The sequence below is a fragment of the Acinonyx jubatus genome, chromosome D1 (genome assembly GCF_027475565.1).
Source record: "Acinonyx jubatus isolate Ajub_Pintada_27869175 chromosome D1, VMU_Ajub_asm_v1.0, whole genome shotgun sequence".
Taxonomy (NCBI): Eukaryota; Metazoa; Chordata; class Mammalia; order Carnivora; family Felidae; genus Acinonyx; species Acinonyx jubatus.
In genome coordinates this window covers 9,695,071-9,717,350 of record NC_069390.1, presented here as the reverse complement: position 1 = coordinate 9,717,350, position 22,280 = coordinate 9,695,071, and the positions used below count along the sequence as shown (strand labels likewise).

Genomic DNA, 22,280 nt, shown 5'->3' with positions numbered 1-22,280 from the left:
TGCAAATTATCCTACCAATTAGTGCAGAAGCAGAAGACACAGAGGGCCAGAGAGGTTCTGTGACTTGCCCAAGGTCACACAGAGGATGGAATGGGGAAGGCCTGGGGCAGCGCTGTGCCCCCCATCCCCACTCAGGCCCTGTGGTCAGCCCCTTCTGTCTCAGCTGGGAGGGAGGTGGGAGAGCGAACGTCCTGCAGGGCTCCCCTGACCTCTCTCACCCCCCGGCCTCACTGACACTACATTCCCACATACCTTGGGCCTTCCTCTCTTCCTCTGTAAAATGGGCAGATGCCAGGGCTGTATGAGCCCATGGGGGCCATCAGGACTCCTGCAGTAGGGAGGCCTGGCCATCTGGCTAGCTGATGAGTCCCCGCCCCCCACCCCCCCCACCCCCCCCCACCCCCCGCTCCTGGGCTGGCCTCGGGGGCCCCGCTACTCTGTTACTCCAGTGCCCCTCAAGTCTGTAGCTCCCTCTCCCCAGTGCTGCCTCCTGCCGGCCCTGCGGCCACTCAAGGGCCGAGGGAAGTAAGCTGGAGTGGAGGAAAGCAACATGTATTGATCACTCCCCGGGCTTTTCACCTACACACTGTGAGGCGGGAATAATAGGCTGATTTACAGATGAGTCCTCCAAGGACCGGAGGGCAGGCCTTGGAGGATGGCGGAGATGGCTGCAGGGATCAGCTGCGTCTGCTGGGCCAGGGATGAAAAATCGGTTGCTCACTCGTTAAAACGGCTTGGCAGGTGGGGATTCATCTCTATGGATGGCTCCCTCAAAGCCCCGGTCACGCAAGATTCCCTTGAGCTCCCTCACCAGCCCCTAGCTACCGCCCTGCCCCAGCCAGGCTTGGACCCCAACTTCATTATGGAGATTGGGGGTGGCGGCATGGACTTCCGGCTCAGCCCTGGAGTCTGGGACTTAAGCCCCTCCTCTCCCCCAGCCCAGAGATGGGAACCACGAGGGCTCACTGGCATAGTGGAAACCAGGGGAGACGGTAGGGCCAGGCTACCTCCCACAGGATTAACCGGAATCTCGACCTCCCACCCCCTCCCCCCCACCATCCAGCTTCAAGGCTACCCCCAGAGGCTTAACAACCCAACTTGAGGCGTCAGGGTGGCGGGAACGACATGTGCATATCCCACTCCTTTGAGGACCAATACGAGGACCACGCTCAGCTCACCACGATGGCCCTCAGACGGTGGACATTTCAGCGCCACGTGGAATAGGGTGGAAGGACCTGTGGGTAGGTGGAGGCTTCGAAAGGAGCCGGCTTTCCAGCTGGTCCCCGGGCGACTCCTAAAATCAATTCATGTTAAAAAATCACATGGCTTAGGCGGGTGCCTACTTTGTCCGCAGGCAGGCCTGACCGGGTGGGGGAGGGGGCAGGGCAGAGAATAACAATTGTCTTAAGGGAGGCTGCAGAGGGAGAAAAACCTCTGGGGTGTATCAGCTGGAAAAGAATAGGCATCTCAGTGTGGCCCTCTCCCCCCTTCGCAGCCCGGCCCCTGCGGGGGGAGTCCGGGTCAGCACACACAGCTGGGGCCTCCAGCAAGATCCCATTCTATATATCTAAGAGCAACAGCTCGGAGAGCGGCCCCCGCAGGGACAAAACCTCATTGTGAGGCGTCCGCCGGCCTGGGCGCCCCCTCCCCCAGCCCCAGAACTGTCGTGGCATTGACCCTCCTCGGTGGGCCACCGCGGGCCTGCTGACTGGGCCACATCTGGGGCTCTGGCACCGGCCGCCCCTCCCCCATGGCTGGCCCCCGAGGATGGGGAGGGCTGCCTGGGTGGGAGCAGTTTCCCACGCCCATGCCCACTGAGCAGCCCGGCTCGTGTCCCCCCACGCTCGTCTGGGGGGCCATCAGCGTGGGGCGCGCTCAGCTGGCTGGGCTGGCGTCTCCAACTGCCGGCCGTGCTCCTACCCCCTGGGGTGGGTCCCTCTGTCTGTCAAACGGTGGTCAGGTGGGATCGGTTTCCCAGCTCTGACTTGCCGGATCTGAGGATCCCAGGAGGCTATGGGCAACTCCACTCCGTCGTGAGGCTATGGGCTGGGTCCAAGATGCCACAATTCTCGGCTTCCAAAGCGTCAGAGGTGTTCCGCAGTTGGAAGACGCCATCATCCTACATTCGTTCCATGTACGTTTACAGAGCCCGCACTGTGTCCCAGGTAGTGTTTCTTGGCGTTGGAGCTAGAGCGGTGACCGAGTGAGAAAAATCTCTTACCCTCACAGAGCTTCCAATCTACAGCAAGAAGGGTAATCACAAAAACTAAATAAAAGTCTTGTACACGGTGAGAAAGAAAGGTAGGTAGGGGGAGCTGCTTTAGGTAAGGTGGTCAGAGATGTGATGACCGATCCAAGACCTGACTCCTGAGAAGGAACCAGTCATGTGGGGACAAGCATCATAGACAGGTGGAACAGCACGCAGGGCAGAGGCGTGCCTGGCGTGTTTGAGTGATGGCAAGGAGGCCTCGGTGGAGAGAAGAGCAGGAGCTGAGGGCAGTGGTGTAGGCTGGGGCAGATCGTACGAGGCCTCAGGAACCAGGGCAAGAGGTTTAGCTATTGTTTTGAACGCAAGGGGAAACTACTGATTTTGGCAAAGGAACAACATGATCTGATTTACATTTCCAAAAGAGTGGTTTGGGAGGTTCTGGAGCCCATCACTGAGGGGAGAGGCAGTGCAGTTGGGCAGAACAGAGACGAGGAGGTGCCCCTGAAGTGGAGACAGAGAGACGGGGATGGTCGGTTTAGGAGGTAGAACCTTCGGGCCTCACACCAGCACACAGGGAAACAGTGACTGAGAGGCCGTGTTCCAGGTCAGCCAGGATCTGGCTCTGAATGCTGCCTTTGACCCCAATTACCTCGAAATCTTTAGATCTGTGCTGTCCAACACCGCAGCCACACACGGTCATTTAAATTTGAACTCCTTGCTCCGGTCGGTTAAGCATCTGACTTCGGCTCAGGTCAAGATCTCACAGTTCATGAGTTCGAGCCCGGCATCGGGCTTTGTGCTGACAGCCCAGAGCCCGGAGCCTGCTTCGGATTCTGTGTCTCCCTCTCTTTCTGTCCCTCCCCCGCTCACACTCTCTCTCTCTCTCTCAAAAATAGTAAATAAACATTAAAAACAAAAACAAAAACGAATCTGACCTGCTTGAAATGAAATAAAGCGGAAAAGGCAGTTCCTCAGCCTCCCTAGCCACATTCCAAGCCCTCAGGAGCCACATGTGGCCAGTGGCTTCCATACGCTGGACAAGGCAGGGAACGTTTCCATCGTCACGGAAAAGTTACACAGGGCAGCGCTACCTACGACAGTCCTGAACATCACTGAGCCTCAGTTTCCTCATCTGGAAAAGGCACATAACCGTATCTCCTTGGTGGGACACCTGAGAGGGTCAAACGAGGTAACTGACACCTGTGACATCCCGACTGCGAGTCTGACACAGTGCTCACCGGATGTGGGTTGGTGTTCTTGCTGAGGTGGGGGTGGGCAAGGGGAGGAAAGGGGGTGCCTTCTGAGGTTTGCTCTGAGACTAAGGTTCAGAATCCTGCTACCCTCCCCTGCCCAAGGGGAGGGCGGGGACTACGGGTCAGGGCGTGGCCGTGGCCCCCACCCCGCCCCTGCCCGGCCCGCACGAGCCCCCCAACCCCGGTAGGACCCCGCGGCTCGCCCGGCCGCGGGGCTGCAGCGCGGGCCTGGCCGGCAGGGGGCGCAGGGCGCGGCGGGCGGGGCGCGGGGGGCGGGCGGGGGCCGGGCCAGGGCCGCGCGAGGGGCGAGCGCGGAGGCGGGCCGGGCGGGACCGCAGCCGGAGCCGAGCCGGGACTGTCGCGCGGGCCGCGCCGGCGATGCCGCGCCCCCGGGCCGGGCTGTAGCGGGGCCGGGGCGGAGTGCGCGCCGGGCAGGCCGGACATGGAGGTGGTGGACGAGACGGAGGCGCTGCAGCGCTTTTTCGAAGGTGAGGGACCGGGGTTGGGGGGGGCGGCGGGGGGGGGGGACGGCGACCCTCCTCGCGCTGGGAACCCCCGGGCCGATCCCTCCGGGGCCCGGGACCCCCGACTATGCTTCCACCACGCCGAGACTCCCCAGGATGCCTCCTCTGGGCCGGGCGCCCCCCTCCCCAACCCCCCCAGGCTGGCACCAGCCTGCTGCGCTGGCTCCCGGGGCTGGGAGTCTCCTGGAGGTTACTGCCCACCTCCACCAAAGTTGGGCACCCCCTCCCTGCCCCCCGCAGCGCACAACTTCCTTGAAGCTGCCTCCCCTTCCATGCTTGTTCCTTCCTTCTAAATGCCTCCCAGGATCTGCAATCCCCCGCCCCCTAAAATCTGACACTTCCCACCCCCAGTGCCCTTCCCGAGTTTGGGGACCCTTTACTGTGCTTCCCTGGAACCGCGTACAGACCCAGACTCCCAGACCCCCTTTGAGGCGGGAACCCCAGGATGCCTTCCAGGATCTTCCATGCCTCTTAGGCTGGTACCCCAGCCCCCAGCATGCCTTCCAGAGTCTGGGCCCCCTGCCTAGAGATTCAGGCCCCTGTGTCCCATTCAAGCGGACACCCTACCCCCAGCCTGACTCCTAGGAGCTGAGACCTCCCCACTGTGCTTCTCTGAGACTAGGACCCCCTTCAAGACTGTCAGCCGCTTTCTGCAAGGCTGCTCTCTCCCGCAAGGCTGAAATTCCCATTGAAGCAGCTACCCCTCCCCTGCCCGGGGCTTGGAACCCCTCCCCAACATTCCTCCGTGGGCTGGATTCCCCACCCCCCCAAAGGCTTTCCGGGGCTAGAACCTTCTTGAAGTCGGCATCCCTGCCGCCAGCCACCTCTGCGCCCTGAGACCCTCCCAAAGTTGTGAACTGCATCCTGCCGGCCCTCTGAGATTCCTCGGGGCTGTTTCACCCACACCTGTCCCTGGAGCCCTGCCTCCTCTGGCCGTTGCTCCCCACCCCAGGAGTGACCTCACCCCCTCGCCTCGACCCTGATAGTACCCTCCCCGGGGCTGGGATCTACACACACCCTACAGTATTTTCTTCTACCCCTGCTCCCCGCTCACCCCCCCACACACCCCCCCCCCCACTGTGGTTTTGGAGATCTGCTCCTGCATTTAACCAGACTGTCCTCCCCTCTTCCTGAGTAGCCTCTGCCCCTCCTCCAGGTCTGTCCCCCTCCTCCAGGGTGCTGGATTCAGGAGGGATGGGAAAGTGTGGGAGGAGGAGGCAGAGGTGCAGGCTGACATCTCCCAGCCCACTCTGCTTCTCAGACCCTCACGGGAACATCTAGCCAGACCCTCTGGCCCCTCTTGTGCTCCTCGCCACCAACTCTGGGTAGCCAAGCCTCTGTCCCTGCCCTCTCTCCAGTCCCTAAGCCCACATCCTCCTCAGTGGGAACCTGCCTCTGGGGGTGGGGTGGTCCACGGGGCACCACGGTGCTGGGGCCGTCTGGCTGCAGAGCCGCGAATCGTGGCCCGAGGTTCAAGCCTCGTACCTCGATACCTTTGGTGTCCAGGAGGGAGAGAGGAAGGCCTTTCTTTGCCTCAGCGTCTCCCTTTATGTGACTTGGGGGTTAGCAGCCTTTGTCCACTCCTGCTTGCTGAGTCGGTGAGGACATCCCTAGCCCCGGGCCTCCTCGCTTCAGGGTTGTGGACACCCCAGCAGACCCGGACCCCAAGAAATCAGGCTTGGACTAGGTTAAATGGTTGATCCTGAGGTGGTTGGACCATTTGAGGGTCTTGGCAGTCACCTCCCAGGTGACTTGTTCTCTCTAGATGCTGTTCATCCTTTATGAACCCTCAAGGGGGCTGGAGGCCCCTGGGGAAGCAGGAAAGGGACATTGCTCCTTGCTTGGGGGTATTGTTTTGGGGGTGCCCTGAGCCAGCTAGATACCCTGGATGACCCATGGGCCAGCCCCCGCCATTGCTTCCTACAGGACCCCATGCCCCAGGCAGAGGGGTGGGCCCAGCTGGCCCAGGCTCCCCACCTCCTGAGCCAAACTTTCCTTCCTGGCCGTGGGTGGGGGGTGGGGGCTGACGCCACAGCTCAGCCATGCGGCCGGCCTGGCAGGGAGGCTGTGCTGCTCCCTCAGGAGAGATAAGAGGAGACTCAAGAATGTCTGTGGGGAGCGGGGGGGGGGGGGGGGGGGGGTGTGGGGCTGCCCGCTGAGGTGGGTGGAGGGAGCCAGGGGCTGGAGAAGTGTTCCCAGAGCCTGAGATGGGGGGGAAGGTGGGCGGGTGCTAAGGGTTAGGACTCTCCCTGGCCACTTGGGAGGGGAAAGCCTGGCAGGGATCAGGTGTTCCATGGTGCGTGGGGGACAGGCCCGAGTGTGCTCGTGAGTGTGAGTGTGAAAGCAAGTGAGTGTTGAGCATGTGGGTATGTTGTTCCTGAACTCTCGCACTTGGGGCTGGAACCTGAGTTCTCGTCCTGGTCCTCGCTTGGCCTTGGTCACTCTCTGTGGACAGTGGGCGCGACGGGCAGGGTCTGTGCCTTCAGCTCTGGGCTGGGAAAGGGCTTTGCTGAAGGGCAGGGGCCTGTCGAGACCCCTTGTCTGACATCGCCCCTCTCTAGGAACACCCAGCACATGTCCTGGGTCCTGCCCTGTGCAGTGAGCCAGGCTGTGCCCTACCCCAGGGTGGTGGGCTGGGGGGCTAAGGCGCTTTGGGCCTCGGGTGGGAGGCTGGGACGGGGCGGCCCCTCCAGGCTGGTACAGCCGGGCCCCCGTGACCGCCCTGCTAATCCCCTAGAAGGAGGCTACGGCCGCCCGGATCGGCGGGCACAGGGCCTTGCAGAGAGGGGACCCTCCAGGCAGGATGCACTGGGTCCCGGCAGGTAACAGCGTCGCCTTGGCAGGTATATTCCTCTCATCCTGATCGGGTGGGGCCTTGGGTTCCCAGAACCTAGTCAGGGACAGGGCCAAGACAGCATCAGCAGATCCCGATAGAACCTTAGAGGCTCTGGGGCCAAGTCGGCCCCTGCTGCTGAGAGCTCTGTGACCCTGTGCTGAGCTCTCACCCTCTCTGGGCCCCTTTTCCTCACCTGCCAGACAGGAGGGGGTGGCAGGGAAGGTCTTGATGATACTTTCAGATCTGCTGAGCCTTGTCTCCCAGCCCTGGGAAGGAGGGATGTTTTTGAGCATACAAGGTGGAGGGTGCCGAAGTCTGGTTCCAGGGGCACATTACCCCCCTGCCCCCTGCCGTCCGCCGCCTGCCCGGCCCCAAAAAACAGGTGCTGTGGAGGAAGCCTTACAGACCGAGGGTAACTGGGCTTCTAGGAGGTGCTGAAAAGACCTTTGAAAGGCTGGGGGACCTCCACTCGGCCTCTAGAGCCCCACAAGGGCTGGAGGTGGGAAGCTGGGTTTCCACTCCTTCAAGGCCCGATGGGCGGCTTGGGCCGGTGACTTCCCTTCTTTGGTCTCATGTCCTCTCCTGGAGTAGGCAGGTGGATTGGACCAGAGCAGGGGCTTCCGATAAGGTTCTTTTTTTTTTTTTAAGTTTTTATTTATTTATTTTTGAGAGAGAGAGAGAGACAGAGACAGCGAGCAGGGGAGGGGCCGAGAGAGAGGGACAGAGAGAATCCCAAGGAGGCTCCGCGCGGTCAGCGCAGAGCCCGATGTGGGGCTCAAACTCACAAACCGTGAGATCGTGACCTGAGCCGAAACCAAGAGTCGGACGCTTAGCCAACTGAGCCACCCAGGTGCCCCCCAACGAGGTTCTTTTTAGCCAAACTCGTGGACTCCCGATGCACAGGGGGTGGGGGTGGCTGGGCTCCCCACAGCCCCCCAGAGCACTAGGGTCCTGATCTGAAAGCCTCTTGAGGGAGGGGCTAGCATGGGTCCCCTTTCCCCGGGGCCAAGACTGTAGCTCCGAGAGGAGGGAGTTAGCCAGCATTAAGCAGAGCTGATACCAAGGACCACCCCCCCACTCTCTCCTCTGCCTCCAGGGCCTTTGGGGAGGAAGGGTGGCCTTCCTGTGGGGACCAGCATCTCTGCCTCCAGAGGGCAGGAGGAGGCCACGGGGCAAGGCCACCTGACGACTTTTGGGCAAGGACGCCCACCCTCAACAGGAGTCTGGGGCAGAGGTGGGATGTGTCATCGTGTGGCGCTGTGCCCCATATCAGCCTGTCTGTCTGTCTGTCTGTCTGTGTAGTGCACCAGGGAGGAGGTGGATGGGGGAGGCAGCCGGACCCCTGATTGTCAAGAATATGAGATGGGGTGCCTTCTGAGTCCCCCTGGAGCCCTCTGAAGGAGTCCCGCCCCAGCCCTACCTCCCCAGCCCCTGAGTCCAACCAGAGGGGAAATAAATAGTGGGGGGTCTGACTCATCCCCGTGTCCCCAACACCCAGTGCGGGGCCACATGGGCCGGGCAAGGGAGAGGGCAGGAAATGTTCTCAGGGTCATTGGAGGCCACGATGGCTATGTGAACAAAGGCGGGTGGGGGGTGCACCCCAGGACGCCAGCTCTCTGGGAGGGCCTGGGGTCAGTGCGGGGGGGGGGGGGGGGGCGGGAAGCAGGCCTTTCCCAACCTGCTTGCCTCAGGGCCTCTCCTGAGTCTGGGGACTTGGCAGAGTGTCCCTTGGGGTCTCAGGCAGGGCCAAACAGAGTATCTGGGGGAAAGACAGGTGTCTCTGGACAGAACAGCCTCCTCCTAGGGACCTGGCCTCCACTCCCTGACTCCCAAGGGCTCGCAGGACTAGGGGGTTCTGGCAGCTGAGGCTGCTGGGTAACAGCCCGGCAGGACTCTGATTGGCTGCTGCCCTTGGACTTTGCCCTCTGATAAGAACGGGGAGCAGAAATCATTAACTGGATCATTAACCGGGGGTGGCCCTGCCCTACCCAGGCTCCCAGCCCTTTCTTCCACCTTCTTCCTCATCACGGCCCCCTCTTTTGGGCCTCAGTTTCCCTCACAGCCTGGGTGTGTATGGGGGGGACCTCGCCTTCCCTATGAAAGTCTTCAGCCCCCGCTGCCCCTGGGTGTGGGCAGCCCCAGGGTTAGGGGCAGGTGTTGGGTGGTGTAATGGCCTGATGCACTCACTGGAGGGGGGCGCTGCCAGGGTCTGTCGCTGGCTCCGCTGCCTGCCCACCGCCCTTCTCCTGGGCTTGTCACCGCACTTCTTTGTGCCTCCACTTTCTCATCCTTAAAATGGGAATGCACTTGGGGTCACAGTAACCACTGCTCAGGGTTTCTGTGGGGACTGCGGCAGCCTGGGTTGCGATTATTGTCCCAAGGGGCTTGCCCAGCCGAGTTCGACAGGCTCACTGTAGGTATTCTGCTCCCCACTTTGAGGATTTGTCGATTCATGCGCGGGCGTAGGTCGGTGCCCCACCTTGGGCCGGGGCCTGTGGCTGGCGCTGTGTGCTTTGGGGAAAGCCCCTCACCCGTTCTGGGCCGCTCCTTCCAGCCTCCAGCTGGGGCCCCCCTGCATCTCGGAGATGGGGAACTTGGGCCTTGGGCTGGCAGGGAGGGGTGTGGGGGGATGGGGAAGGGGCTGACTGTCCTTTGTCTTTGCCTGCCGCACCCAGGCCGGAGGTTTTTGCATAAGCTGCTTCCCCCGGAGTCCTGGGGCTCTGTGGGAGTGGAGTGGTGCCCTCTTATTTCTGAGACGGAGGTGCCGAGGCAGGAGAGGAAGGAGACAGGTCAGGCTCGCTCAGGGTGGCCGCAGCAGGGCAGAAGCGGGATCCTGGGTCAGGAGACTGTCCTCCAGAGCTGAGGTTCCTGACCCACTGCCAGTGGCTGGGTGAGGTGACTTCCATTCAGCCGCTTGACCTCTAGGGCCCTCAGAGTCCTCACGCATCCGGTCAAGGCTGTGTGACGCAAGCAGTGAGACCCCACGGCCAAGGCCTGGAGGGGGAGGGGAGGGAAGGGCACGACGCCGGCTGGGATGGGGGCAGTGGGGTCCAGAGCCTCCCCTGGCCTGGCATATGGCTGCTCCAGCGCGTCCTGTCCTCCGCCTGCCTCCAGCCTGCATCAGCGGGAAAGCCCTGTCTCTGTCGGACCTAGGGCTCTCCAGCCCTCACACTGTATGGCCACAGCCTCTGTCCCTCCATCGAGTTTGGGGACCCTTGCTCCCTTGGGGCCTTCTCTCACTGCCCTCTTCGCCATCTCAGTCCCTGAGCTGTCTTCCCCACTCTGTGGTTCTCCCCCGCGCGGTCTGTGGCCTGGGGAGGGGAGGGGGCAGCTGGGAGTCTGTGACACTGAGTTGGCTCTTTTGGGTCTGGCTCCAGCTAGACCTGATCGGGAGGGGGGTTGGCCTGGGCCTGCCATTGGGTCAGTGAGCGCTTGTGTGCACCCGTGTTCAAGTCTGGGAAATGCGCTAGTATGTGAACATGCACAGGCATGCTCATGCCTCAGGGCCTTTGCACTGGCTCCCTATGGCCCGGAATGCTCTTCTCAGATGTCCACGTGGCTCACCACCTTCCTAGCTCTTTTCAGCGAGGCCGTCCCTGACTGTCCTATTTAAAATTGCAGCGCATCGCTGCCCTCCCGCCATCCCAACCCCCTCCCTCCGCTTTATTTTCTCCATAGCATTTGTCACCTTCTAAATGCTATGGGTTTTTACCCATCCAGTCATCTGACTCTGCCTCCAGAATGTCAGCTCCTTGTGGGCAGGAGGTTTTGTTTTGTCCATTATCATACCAGAGCCAAGCACTCTGCCTGACACATGATATATGCTCATTGATCGTTTGAATGGATGAATGAATGAGCACATGTGGAGCCTGCCGGCGTGTGCACGTGTGTGTCAGTATGAGAAGGGTAAGCCCCCGTGTGTGTGTGTGTGTGTGTGTGTCTGTACGTGATCATGTGTGCGCCAGTGGGCCCTTGGGCACACACCTGTGTGTGGGACGTGCTGGTGTGTGAATACAGATGGACGTGGGTCACTGGCCTTCCCCCCAAGCTGCAGGGTCTCCACTCTGCTTCTGTGGGGAGGGCCCTCCCCAGCCTGCCTGCCCTGGTCCCTGTGGGAGAGGGATGGGGCCATCGGGTGGGAGCTAACTTGGTTGGCCCTGTAGACTCAGGACTGGGGGGCCCCAGAGCAAACTGAAGATCCCTGGGGACCAGTGTGGGTTCCCATACATAGAACAGGTTGCAGCTTCTGGGCTCAGTTCTGTTGGACCTGGCTTGGGAGCATCTTGGGACTGTGAGCCTTGTGTCGACCTGAGGAGAGGGTGGTGGCCCGTGGGGACCAAGGGAGAACATAGCTATAGCCCAAGGGTAGCTAAAGATTCCAGGTCCCCTGGAGGAGATGAGGTTCTTGTGCATTTTTTGGCAAGAAATTGAGAGGGAGTAAAGGCAACGGTGGCTCAGATCGAAGGACCTGATGGCAGTGGCTTAAGAGCCATATCCTTATCATTCAGCCCCAAGCTAACCGGGGACTTGATGCAAAATGCAAAGGGTGGCTTGCAAAATCAAGCATCTGACCTGAAGACGTTGCGTGTGAGAAGGCTCTGGTCATAAGTTGAAGCCTGAAGCGGGGACGGCTAGCAGTGATTGTATTAATCATTGATCATATTAATAAAGATAGAAAATTCAAACCAAAGGAGGTGAGAGCCTACTGTGCCCGGTCCCAGAGTGAACTAGTTTGGAGCATGTTGAGTAACTTAGTCAATATTGGGATATAAAGTGACAGTACTGGGGGCCCTCTGTGATTGAGGAGGGGCTGCTGGGGCAGACAGGCGGTCACAGAAGGCTAACCCGCCGGGGTGGAGGTAGGGGGCTAGAGCCAAAGTCTGCAGGCTGGACTTGGCTCTGTATGCACCGGAATATCAGCGGACGGGTCATGGTTCAGAGGGACTCAGGAGGAAGTTGGAGGCCCCCCCAGAGGCTCTCTGGAGCAGATACGCAGTTAGGAGGGGAGGCATGGGGGGAGAGGGGTACAGCCTGGGCAGGAGAGGAGAGGGGAGCCCTGAGAGAGATGGAAACAACAATGAATGATATTTGAGGAATGGCCTCCGGGAGGGAAGAGCTTTCCTACCATCTCGTCAAAGACTCATGACTATTCCATGATGCGGGGGTCCCTGCTTCACTTGAGAGAGAAGGGAGCTGAGACTCAGGGAGGTCAGTTCACTTGCCAAGGGTCCAAGACAATAAAGGGGGATGCACATTAGCAGCTGGGCCTCCTTGACCTTAGGAGTCCCTTGGGGCATCATGGGGGTGCTAGGGTGAGCAGTCCCCTGACCCCTTGCCATCCTGGCTGCCAGGCATCCGCCTGGAGCCAGGGTGCCCTCAGATTCAGAGGCCTGGGATCGCTCCTCAGGAGCATGGGGGGGACAGGCTTGGGCCTTGGCCCCTGTCAGCCCCAGGTTCTGATCAGCTAGGCCTGGCCAGCATCCTTAGGCCCTGGCCTCCCCTGCCCACAGCCACGTGGCCGACGGGATTTCCGCCATGTTTGGGACATGAATTGACAAGTGCCCCATTGACGGCTGGGGGGGAGGTGTGGGCAGGGCACAAGCCTCCCACTGTGCCGGGTCCCCACCCTCCCCCGTTCCCTGGGACAATGGCCGAGACTCAGCCAGCGGCCACAGCTGGTGGGGGGGGTGGTCATGAGCGGGAGGAGGGGGGAAAGGGAGGGGTCCAGGGTGGGAGACCACCTGGGCTCCCCACACCCTCATCCTGCACCTGGCCTGTATCCCCTCGGTTCTTCTGCCCAGCTGGGTGGCCTGAAAGCGAGGAGGAGAGAAGAGGGGAGGGTCTTTTACCCATAGTCCCTATTCCCAGCCTCCTGGGACAGGGCAGTGTCTGGCTCCTGTTAAAAGCAGGTAATAAAGGGCCTAATTAATGAGAAGCAGCTGGGGCGCATAGCTCCGCAGGGCAGAGGCGGTACCTGGAGCCACCCCCCCCCCCCCCCCCCGACTCCCGCCACCACCACCATCTAGCTCTGGACCCTGAGCATAGCGCGGCCGGGTAGAGGTCCCCAGCGGCCGGCAGGCCTGGTTCTAGTTCTCGCTTGCCACTTTGCTCACCCATTCCATGGACATTTATGGCATGCCTACTGTATGCTTAGATGCTTATATCCCAGAGAGGCAGAGCAGGGCCGGTCTCATATCCCAGGTCCCACGCCTGTAGGCCAAGGGCAAGGCACTTCTTCCTGAGCCTGCTTCCTCATCCGTAAGATGAAGAACAAGGAAACCACCTCTCCTGTAGGGTTGTTTTGGGACTTAGACGTGAACCGTATAAAGCGTGGGCACCCGGTGAGTAAGCTGTGGGCAGCGGGTGGGCAGTGGACGGACCTCTGCCCACCTGTGAGGTCTGCACTAGGCAGCAGAGTAAGGAGCCCAGGAGAAAGGAGGCCGCCACTCAAGAGAGAGAGGGAATCAGAGGTGACCTCCTGGAGGAACTTACATTTAAGCCCAAACCTCAAGCACGCTTAGGAATGGACTTTCCTCCGGCAGAGGAAACAGTATGTGCAAATGCCCCAGGCCGGAGAGAGGCAGAGGGTTTCAGGGTTAGGAGATGAGGCTGTAGGCGGCAGGCGGAGTGGGGGGGCGGGGGCTGCCTTGGATCTCAAGGAGGGCTCTGGTTTTCCCGAGCAGTGGGAAGTTGTGGGAGGGTTTGATGCTGGTTTGGGACCCAGTGGTGCCACTTTCGGATGGTGGGGTCCTGGGCAGCCTCTCCATCCCCCAGGGAGGACTTAGGATCCGCAGGAGGGGGACTCCCTTAGCTTCCTGCCTGGCAGGTATCTGTTGTTGGCTCCAGAGTGTTCCAGGGCCCTTCTGGGAAAAGGGCGGGGACCCCCAAGGATATTCTGATGTCTTTCTCCTGGGTTCCTGGGGGCCTCAGGAGTCTCTGGGCTCTGGCAAGCCCCCACCCCCACCCTGCCCCAGTGGCTCCCTCCTCCCTCCTCTGTCCTCCCGGTCCTCCCGGCCCCTGGCACGGGAGGGTCTCTCCTCCCCTCAACCACATCTGGTTCTCGTTAGGGTCTCCCAGGATGCCTCTGCCTGAGGCCCCCCCCCACCCCAAGGGAGGTGGGCAGGAGGATTAGGGGTGATTAGGAGTTCTCCTGGCCAGAGGAGGGGGAGGAGGGCGCCTGGCCTATTATAAAGAGCAACACCATGACTCCATCACCCCATCATTCACTGCAGATTCCAAGTTCAGTCTCAAAATCCTGCAGCTTCAGCAGCCAGGGCCGGGGTCACGCTTCAGTGCCCCCTCCCTCCCCGTCCCTTGAGGAACCCCCCAGTCCATCAGGTGGGGCAGCCCAGGGTGGCCAGGAAGTCTCAGTGGCCACCAACCACATCGTCCCCCCCCCGCCGTGGAATCAGGCCCCTGTGCCTGGGTTTGAATCCTCCCTGCTCCCTGCCTTGGGCAAGACACTTGACCTCCCTGAAAAAGGAAATGATGCCAGTAACGCTAAGTCTGCAGGGACGATTGGTAGATAAACCCGACAGTGCTGCGACCTGGTAGGCGTTCGGTCCGCACGAGCCGCTGTCATTATCATTGTACTTTGCCATCATCACCGTTCCAGGTCGGGAGGGTTAAGAGTAACGCTGCACACAGAGAAGCCGCGGGATGTCTCTCATATAATAAACTCCTGTGATTATTAATGTCCTTCGTTCCACAAGTGCCTGGCATACAGCAGGCATTCAATAAAAGGGATCTTCAGTTGACAGGGAAGGATGGGGTGGGGGCTGGCGCGTGGACGGGCATTCTAGAACCTTGATGTGCAGACTGGTCACTCCCAGGTTGAGAAGCTTCGCGTGCCCTGGCCGCACAGGGCCCTGGATGGCCATTGGCAGTGTTTGCTGGGTGTCCCTGGTTCCCAGCTGGGTGAGCCAGGGGTGGGGGCCAGCAGGAGGGCCTGTCCCAGGCAGCGCGTGACTCCTAGGAGGGCTTAGCCACTCATTAATCACCTAAGCGGGGCTCAGCATTCTTGAAATACCGGCTGGGGCCAGGGAGGGGCCTGGGCCAGGGGCTCCCGGGGACCCCAGGGCTCTGGGGACTGGGAAGTGAGGACAGCCACTCGGTTTGCTGAGCACCCATTGTATGCCAGGCACCTTACAGACCTTAACTTGTTCCATATTTGACCCTGCGGAAGGTTAGCTTTTCATGGCCCCATTTTACTAATGAGGAGACTGAGGCTCAGAGAGGGTATGTGACCTGCTCAAGGTCACGCAGTGGGAAGGAGGAAGGCCGGGAATTGTTCGTGGATCTGCCTGAACTGTCCCCAGGGCTCACCAGGGAGAGGGCATGAGGTGCAGACCCCAGGCTCGTGGCTCCAGGGGCCTGTGGGAGGGGCATCTCCTGCCTCAGTGGGGCTGGCCAGCCCAGGTCAGCAGTGTGGGTGGGGCCGTCCTCCATTATCGGGGTTGACGCATCTCCTACGTCAGCCCCCTTATCACCCCGCCCTCCCGCTCCCCCCCAGCAAGGTGACCCTGGGAGGGGAAAGGCCAGCGCCTCCCCCTCTCCTCTCTTGCTTATGCTCAAGAGCACTGGGTGCCTTTTCAGTGAGTCCCTCCCCTCTGTGGGGCTGGGGCCAGCAGGGAGGGCCCAGGAGGGAGGGTGGTGTAGGAACAGAGCTCCGGCCGCCATCATTCCCTGCTGTGAGCCCAGGCAAGCCCTGCCTCTCTGGGCCCTCTGGAACAGCAGGGCAGGGCTAGGCCCCCTGGCCCCTGTTTATGGGGGTGATGAGCCCTACAAGAGGCTGGGCTGGGCACTTCAGATTTTAGTCCCCACTCCCTGTCTATCCGCATCGGGGACTTGATACAGAGGCTCCCCTGGCCCCATGGACCCCCCCCCCCCCGCCCATGTGTGGTCCAGCCCAGCCATGCCCACCAGCTGGGCCATCTGGAGGGGGGCAGGACAGGACAGAATCATCGAGTCTGGGTCCAGTCATCAAGGGTGGTGGGCATCCGCTGGGCACTCGGTTCAGGAAAGTACCTTGCTTCCTCCTCATAGCACCCCCTAACACCTTAGGACGGTTACCCCATTTTACAGACAAGAGGAGGGACTTGCTCATGTCACAGGAAGTGGCTGGTCTGTCCCAGGTCTGTGCTCTGGGCCCCTCCCCGCCTCGGACATGCCAGGCAGCCTGGTGGGTGAGGGGAGGTGTCACCAATGCGATGCCTCCTGGAGGGACGTCAGGCGGTGGACATTGAAGGACTCTCCCCCCTCCACCCGCCACCCCCGAAATCAGATACACAGATGGGGAGGAGCCTGGGGGCATATGGGGTCCAGCCTGCAGAGAGCTGGAGGGGAGGACCCAGCTGGACCCCTCCCTTGGCTCACATCTGCCCCTCCCCTGCAGGCCACGACATCAATGGGGCCCTGGAGCCCTCCAACATCGACACCAGCATCCTGGAGGAGTACATCAGCAAGGAGGATGCCTCTGACCTGTGAGTGGCCCTGAGACGGCCTTGGCCCCACCCCCGCCCTCTGGCCTCCACCTTTCACCTGGAAGGTGTCTGAAGCCTGCTCCCCCTCTTTTCCCATCCACTGACTCGGCTGCCCTGCAGCGGGGGGAGGCCTGGGGAGGGGCTGGAGGCCGGGCTGGCGCTGAGCTTCTTCCCTTTTCTACAGCTGCTTCCCTGACATCTCTGCTCCAGCCAGTGCGGCCTCCTACCCCCACGGGCAGCCGGCCATCCCGGGCTCCAGCGGGGGCCACCACCTGAGCCCCTCTGGGGGCGGACCCTCCCCGGGGCGCCACGGCCCCCTCCCCGCCCCGAGCTACAGCGCCCCGCTCAACTGCAACAACAACAATGCCATGGGCACTGCTCCCAAGCCCTTTCTGGGGGGCTCTGGGCCCCCCATCAAGGCAGAGCCCAAGGCTCCCTATGCCCCAGGGTGAGTGAGGGGCCAGGCTCACGGGGGTGGGGGGCGGGGGCAGTGGCTGCGGGCCTGGGAGGTGCTGGCCCAGGCCTGCCCTGTGGGTGGGTAGGTGAGGTGGCTGAGGAGGGACTCACGGCTTTGTTCTCAGGTGCTGGGCAGCCACAGAGGACCCTGAGCAGGGGAGTGATGAGGGCTAGAAAATTCTCTGACAGCTGCATCAAGAGGGGAGGGAGGGCGTGAGCCTGGAGGCACCACTCTTTACCTCCACTGATACACGCAAGCACACACATGTACACACGCAGGGCACACAAAGTCCCCTCACTGGGCCAGGCCCATCCACTCATGCACTTAGCTACCGCGGCCACAGGGGGTCGGCCGATGGCACAGATATGGTACCTGAAGCTCCCCCGACCCAAGCCAGCCTCCCAGGCCCGTTCTCTCCTCTCTCCGACGAGTCCACGCCAGCAGCCTGACCCAGGGGCTCAGCCTGGGCCTGGCTGTCACCCGGCTGTGTGCACGCGGCCGCCCGCCCACGGACACACTCTCGTGAGGACAGACAGGAACATGGGTCTCCTGGGTTCTGCAGAGGGGCTCGAAGAAAGTTCTGGGTTCCCCAGCCTGGCGCAGGAGCAGGGGACCCTGTCTTTGGGTAGGAGAAGTGTAGAGTGCTGGGGGCGGGACACCATTCACACAGCCTGGCTCTTCCTTCAGCCCCACTGTTTCCAGCCTCTGGCTGGGTGACCCACAGCCTCGGTCAGGGCCTCAGTGTCTTTGCTGTAGAACGAGTTCAAAATGCTTTCCCTTCCGGGACTGTGGAGATACGGGGAGGAAGCACGGGGGACGTGCCGGGGCGGGGGACCGGAGCTCTCCTGGCTGGCTGAGGGAGGCAGTGGAGGTGAGCTGCCGTGTTAGGGGTTAGCTTTTGCCACAGCAGGGCAGACATCTGCCGCGAGCCTGTCCCGATGCCCAGACCCTGAAGGGCAAAGACCAGGAAAGGGAACTAACTCGTAATAAGCACCTGCTGGGTGCCTGCCGCTGTACCCTGTGGCTCTGTTTGTGGAAGCTTATCAACCCTCTCCAGGCACCAGCTCCTGGGGGACCCCCAAACCAGCTTGCCTGGCGGTAAAGATCTGTTGCCCCTCAGCTGGATGCGAATGGCACACCGGGGCCCTTCGTCCCGGGAGAGAAAGGGCTCGCCCAGAGCTGCACAGAGACCGTGTGGCCCGGGCTGCTCCAGGGAGGGACCCAGGGCTTCTCCCTGCCCCTGCCCCTTCTGGGCCCTGTTCTAGGTGCCAGACAAGACAAACACGTCCCTCCTGTAGTAGATCCCTCGGCCTGATTGGAGAGAGGGTTGTTAATCAATAAATCACCAAATCGAGGACTCATGAGCACCACGAAGAGTTATGAGGAAAGACTACAAGGTCCCATGGACTTGGGGCGTTTCACTGCAGGGACCAGAGGGTGTGAGAGACCTTTACACATTAGAGAGACCGGGGGCCATGGTCAGGGGAGTACAGAGAACAGGCAGGAGATGGGGGTCGCAGGGCAGAGACCCCAGTCAGCCCTAGTGGCCTTGAGGGCTACCGAGAATTCAGCCCCTATGGCCTTTTGGGTCATCCTCGCCTAGCCTGAGGGGTTGGGTGGGTGGCTCGTTCAGGGGAGCCTGAGGACTCTCTAGAATCAGCCCAGGGCTGTGGCCATGAGGGCTTGCTGCCTCAAGGCAGCTGCCTGGGCCCAGTGGCGGGCAGTCTTTCCAGATGCGGGGACCAGGATGGCCAAAGAGGGGGATCCCTGCTTGGCCGCAGCCTCCCCTCAGCGGGCGAGTGCAGGGCTCGCGCAGGACATGTTGGTCTCTCAGGCCTGAGTTTGTTCCTTTTGCCTGAGCCGCTGATAAAACAGAACCTGCAAGAGAAAAATAAACCCAGGCCTGGCGGAGCTGGCTCCCTGCCTGGCCCACACCTGCCCATGGTGACCCCCACTGAATCTCTCCGGGCTTAGCCCCCTGGAGCCCCTTAGAGTTTCTGGAAAGTGGGGCTTCAGCGGGTGTGGGAAGGAGGAGCCAGCCTGGCCTCTGCATCTGGGAGGAGTCCTTGAATCCCTGTGCCCTCACCGGGGACCTTGGCTCCCGGTCCCCAAGTGCCCAGTAGGTCTGAGGGGACGCCGGGTGGGAGGAGCCCGAGACCCGCTGCCTGAGTTCAGCCCCAGGCCCTGCCTGGCAAGGCAAGGTGGCTGGTGCAGAGAAATTCCCCTGAGGGCGGGAGCGAGGAGACCCCAGTGCCTCCAGCCTCTAGGGTCTCTGGGACCCTGCCCCACGGAAGTGCTGCCCGCCCAGCAGCCCCTTCCTCCTGCTCCTGCAGCACACTGCCGGACTCTCCCCCAGACTCGGGCTCCGAGGCCTACTCCCCCCAGCAGGTGAATGGTGAGTCCAGCGGGCACCGCCCTCCCCCTCTGGGGTTTGGGCAAGTGGTTGGGGCGGCCTTATCGGGGAGGGAGGGAGCGAGGGAGGGAGGGGGCCAGCGGCCGCCCAACAGGCCCAGATTATCGCTGGTCAAATACTCCCCGGCGCTGGCTATTGTTTCCCCACGGGCGGGTGGGGAGCCTGGCCCTGCCTCTGAGCAAGTGTCCCTGCCGGTGATGCCACCCGCCTGCCCGCCTGCGCCATCATGGACGCGCCCTTCGGTGGTAAGTGGACGGCTGGGGAAGGCTGTGGGTGCAGCCTGAGTACAGGCGTCGCCGGCCCGCAGGGCCCACCTCCCCCTGGGGGGGGTGCCAGGGGTGCAGCGGCCCCCAGGTGGCCAAGAACAGAAGGAGCGCGGGCAGCCTTCTCCCCACAGCCCAGAGAGGGGTCAAGAGTTCTGTTTATCTTACCAGAAACATTTCTGGAATGCCTCCTGGGGAACAAAGGGAGCTGGGGGGCTGGCCCCTGGGAGCCCGCTGGAGGGGCTTCCCGGTGGAGGAGGGCTGCCGCAGGACTGTGTTGGGGGTCCCGAGAGACTTCTCCCAGAGGCCCGGAGGAAGATGAGGCCCGAGAGGGGGCTGGGGGAGCACCTTGGGATGTGGGCCCTCCCCAGGGAGGGCAGCCCGGTCTGGGGGCAGGACCCCATTAGGACGGGGGTGGGGTGGGGGGGGGAAGCAGCCCGCCCCCTGGACAGGGTCTTGTCTCCCTGCCCAGGCCTCTAGTGGCCAGCCTCTAGGCTGCCCAGCCCTCCTCCCACGTGGGGCTGGTGGGAGGGCAGCCCCGGGGGCTTGGTTCAGGAGAAGGTGGGAATCAGGAGACCCTGCTGCCGGCTGGGGGGGCGGGGAGAGCTGGTGCCCGGGAACCTGCGTGATGTAGGTAGGTCTCTGATGCCCCCCATCTCTCCTGCAGACCCCCATCTCCTGCGCACCATTACCCCTGAGTCCCTGTGCCACGTGGGAGTGCCCTCCCGCCTGGAGCACCCACCCCCACCTCCAGCCCACCTACCAGGCCCTCCGCCGCCCCCGCCACCCCCGCCTCACTACCCTGTCCTGCAGCGGGACCTGTACATGAAGGCCGAGCCCCCGATGCCCCCCTACGCTGCCGTGGGGCAGGGGCTGGTGCCCACGGATCTCCACCACACACAGCAGTCCCAGATGCTACACCAGCTGCTGAATCAGCACGGAGCTGAGTAAGACTCGGGCAGGTGGGCTTGGGGGTCGGGGTTCAGGGCAGCAGAAGGCAGGACAGAGATGGAGGTATGGACAGGGACGAACCAGGAAGGCAGAAGGCTCTGACCCCAGGAGATGAGGGTCAGCACACGTATGCATGTGTGCCCAGAAACCTGCTGGAGATTTATAGCCACGGCCAAGTGCTTACGACTACCTTATTTGGTGAGCATGGCCACCCCCATTGCCCAGATAGGTAAACTGGGGCTCCCAGGGGAGGAAACGCTTGCCCAGGTCGTGAAACTAGGAAGGGGCAGAGCCAGGACTTGAACCTCAGGCTGTATCCTTTCCCAGACACCAGGGACTTTCTAACCCGATCGTGGAGTCCTGGGCCTCCTGCGGAAGTGTGAGCCATAGACCCAAGCACCCCATTCTGACTCCAACCAGCAGAATTATCTTTTTATCTATTTATCTTACACATTGAGATGTCGTGAAAGGTTTCGTTCAAGCCAAGATTCCGCAGCCTCCTCCCCAAGAAACTCTCCTTCCCACCCTTCGTGGCCCATGCCTTCTGTGGCTTGTTTCTGACCATGGAGGCTGCTCTCTGTGGAGCCCCCAACTATAAAGAGTGGCACTGAGAGTGACACCACAGGGAAGGGACCGACTTGTTCATTCCACAAACGATTCTGAGGATGCTGTGCACCAGGCCTATCGCCGGGCATGATGGGGACACACCGACAAGTCAGGTGTGGCCTCTGCCCTCCTTGAATTCCGTAATCTCAGGAGAAGGGAGGAGTGACAGAAATAGAGAATGACAACACAGAGTGATGGGGGGCGGCAGTGAGAAGGTAAAGCCCAGGGACTTCCTGGAGGAGGTGTCCTCTGGATTAGGTAAATCCTGCTGAAACAGGTTGAAGACGGGAAGAAGGCTATTGCCTAGTGGGAGGGGGCTCAGGAAGAGCCAGCCCCCCAAGACCTGCACCCGTGTCGCCCCCAGGCTCCCCACACACCCCTCCAAGAAGAGGAAGCACTCCGAATCACCTCCCAACACCCTTAATGCCCAGATGCTGAATGGAATGATCAAACAGGAGCCCGGGACCGCGACGACCCTGCCCCCGCACCCAGCTCGAGCCCCTTCCCCACCCTGGCCTCCCCAGGGCCCACTCTCCCCCGGCCCCGGCTCCTTGCCCCTCAGCATCGCCCGGGTCCAGACGCCACCTTGGCACCCACCGGGTGCACCCTCACCAGGTACGTGCCTGGCCTGCTGGACCTCACAGGGAGCCAACCCTTGAAGCTGGGGAGTGGGGCGCAGGGCCCACATGGGCGCTCCCTCCCTCCAGGTCTCCTGCAGGACAATGATAGCCTTAGTGGCTCCTACCTGGATCCCAACTACCAATCCATCAAGTGGCAACCGCATCAGCAGAACAAGTGGGCAACGCTGTACGACGCAAACTACAAGGAGCTGTAAGTGACCTGTGCCCCGACCCCACCCCTCCTGGTCACCGTATCCGGGGACCCCGCCCCCCGCCCCCAGCCCTGGCATCACGGTCCTAGAGCAGGGCTTGGGAGCACACTGGGTACCAGGTGGTCCCGGTTTACAGTGGAAAAGCAGGCTCAGGGCAGAGCCGGGACTGGAACTCGGGGTTCCGGACTTCTGGGCCAGCCCAAGGCCTCCTTCAGAAGGTGGTGTCCACCAGGGAGGGGCCGGTGGGAGCCAAGGCAGGGAGACGTGGGTGGATGGGTGTTCTCTGGCTCCTCCTCTCGTCCGCCTCCTCCACTCCTGCATTCCAGGAAGGTAGCAGGAAGCTGTGTTGGCCGGGCCCTTCCAGCAGCCCCCTCCCTGGCGGGGCGGTGGGGGGGGATGAGGGGGTGGGGGAGGACGGGCTGTCCGGGCGTTCCTAGCTTTCCCTCAGCACCCA

The 22,280-nt window shown here is 61.9% G+C and overlaps 1 protein-coding gene across 9 annotated transcripts in view; it reads left to right on the top strand.

The window, feature by feature from the left end:
• Nucleotides 1-3,785: 3,785 nt before the first annotated feature.
• Nucleotides 3,786-22,280, top strand: part of MYRF (myelin regulatory factor) — a 33,784-nt gene continuing 15,289 nt past the window's right edge. For 6 of the 9 annotated variants that reach the window (XM_053203069.1, XM_053203070.1, XM_053203068.1 and 3 more), the window contains exons 1-7: nt 3,787-3,950; nt 16,217-16,304; nt 16,489-16,752; nt 19,095-19,156; nt 20,105-20,384; nt 21,359-21,609; nt 21,702-21,825. In XM_053203069.1, coding sequence (XP_053059044.1) covers nt 3,905-3,950; nt 16,217-16,304; nt 16,489-16,752; nt 19,095-19,156; nt 20,105-20,384; nt 21,359-21,609; nt 21,702-21,825 — 1,115 coding nt within the window. In that variant the 5' untranslated portion in view covers nt 3,787-3,904. Of the gene's footprint in view, nt 3,951-16,216; nt 16,305-16,488; nt 16,753-19,094; nt 19,157-19,254; nt 19,420-20,104; nt 20,385-21,358; nt 21,610-21,701; nt 21,826-22,280 lie in introns of those variants that run through there. The other 3 variants (XM_053203067.1, XM_053203064.1, XM_027045935.2) reach the window with 2 other exon arrangements.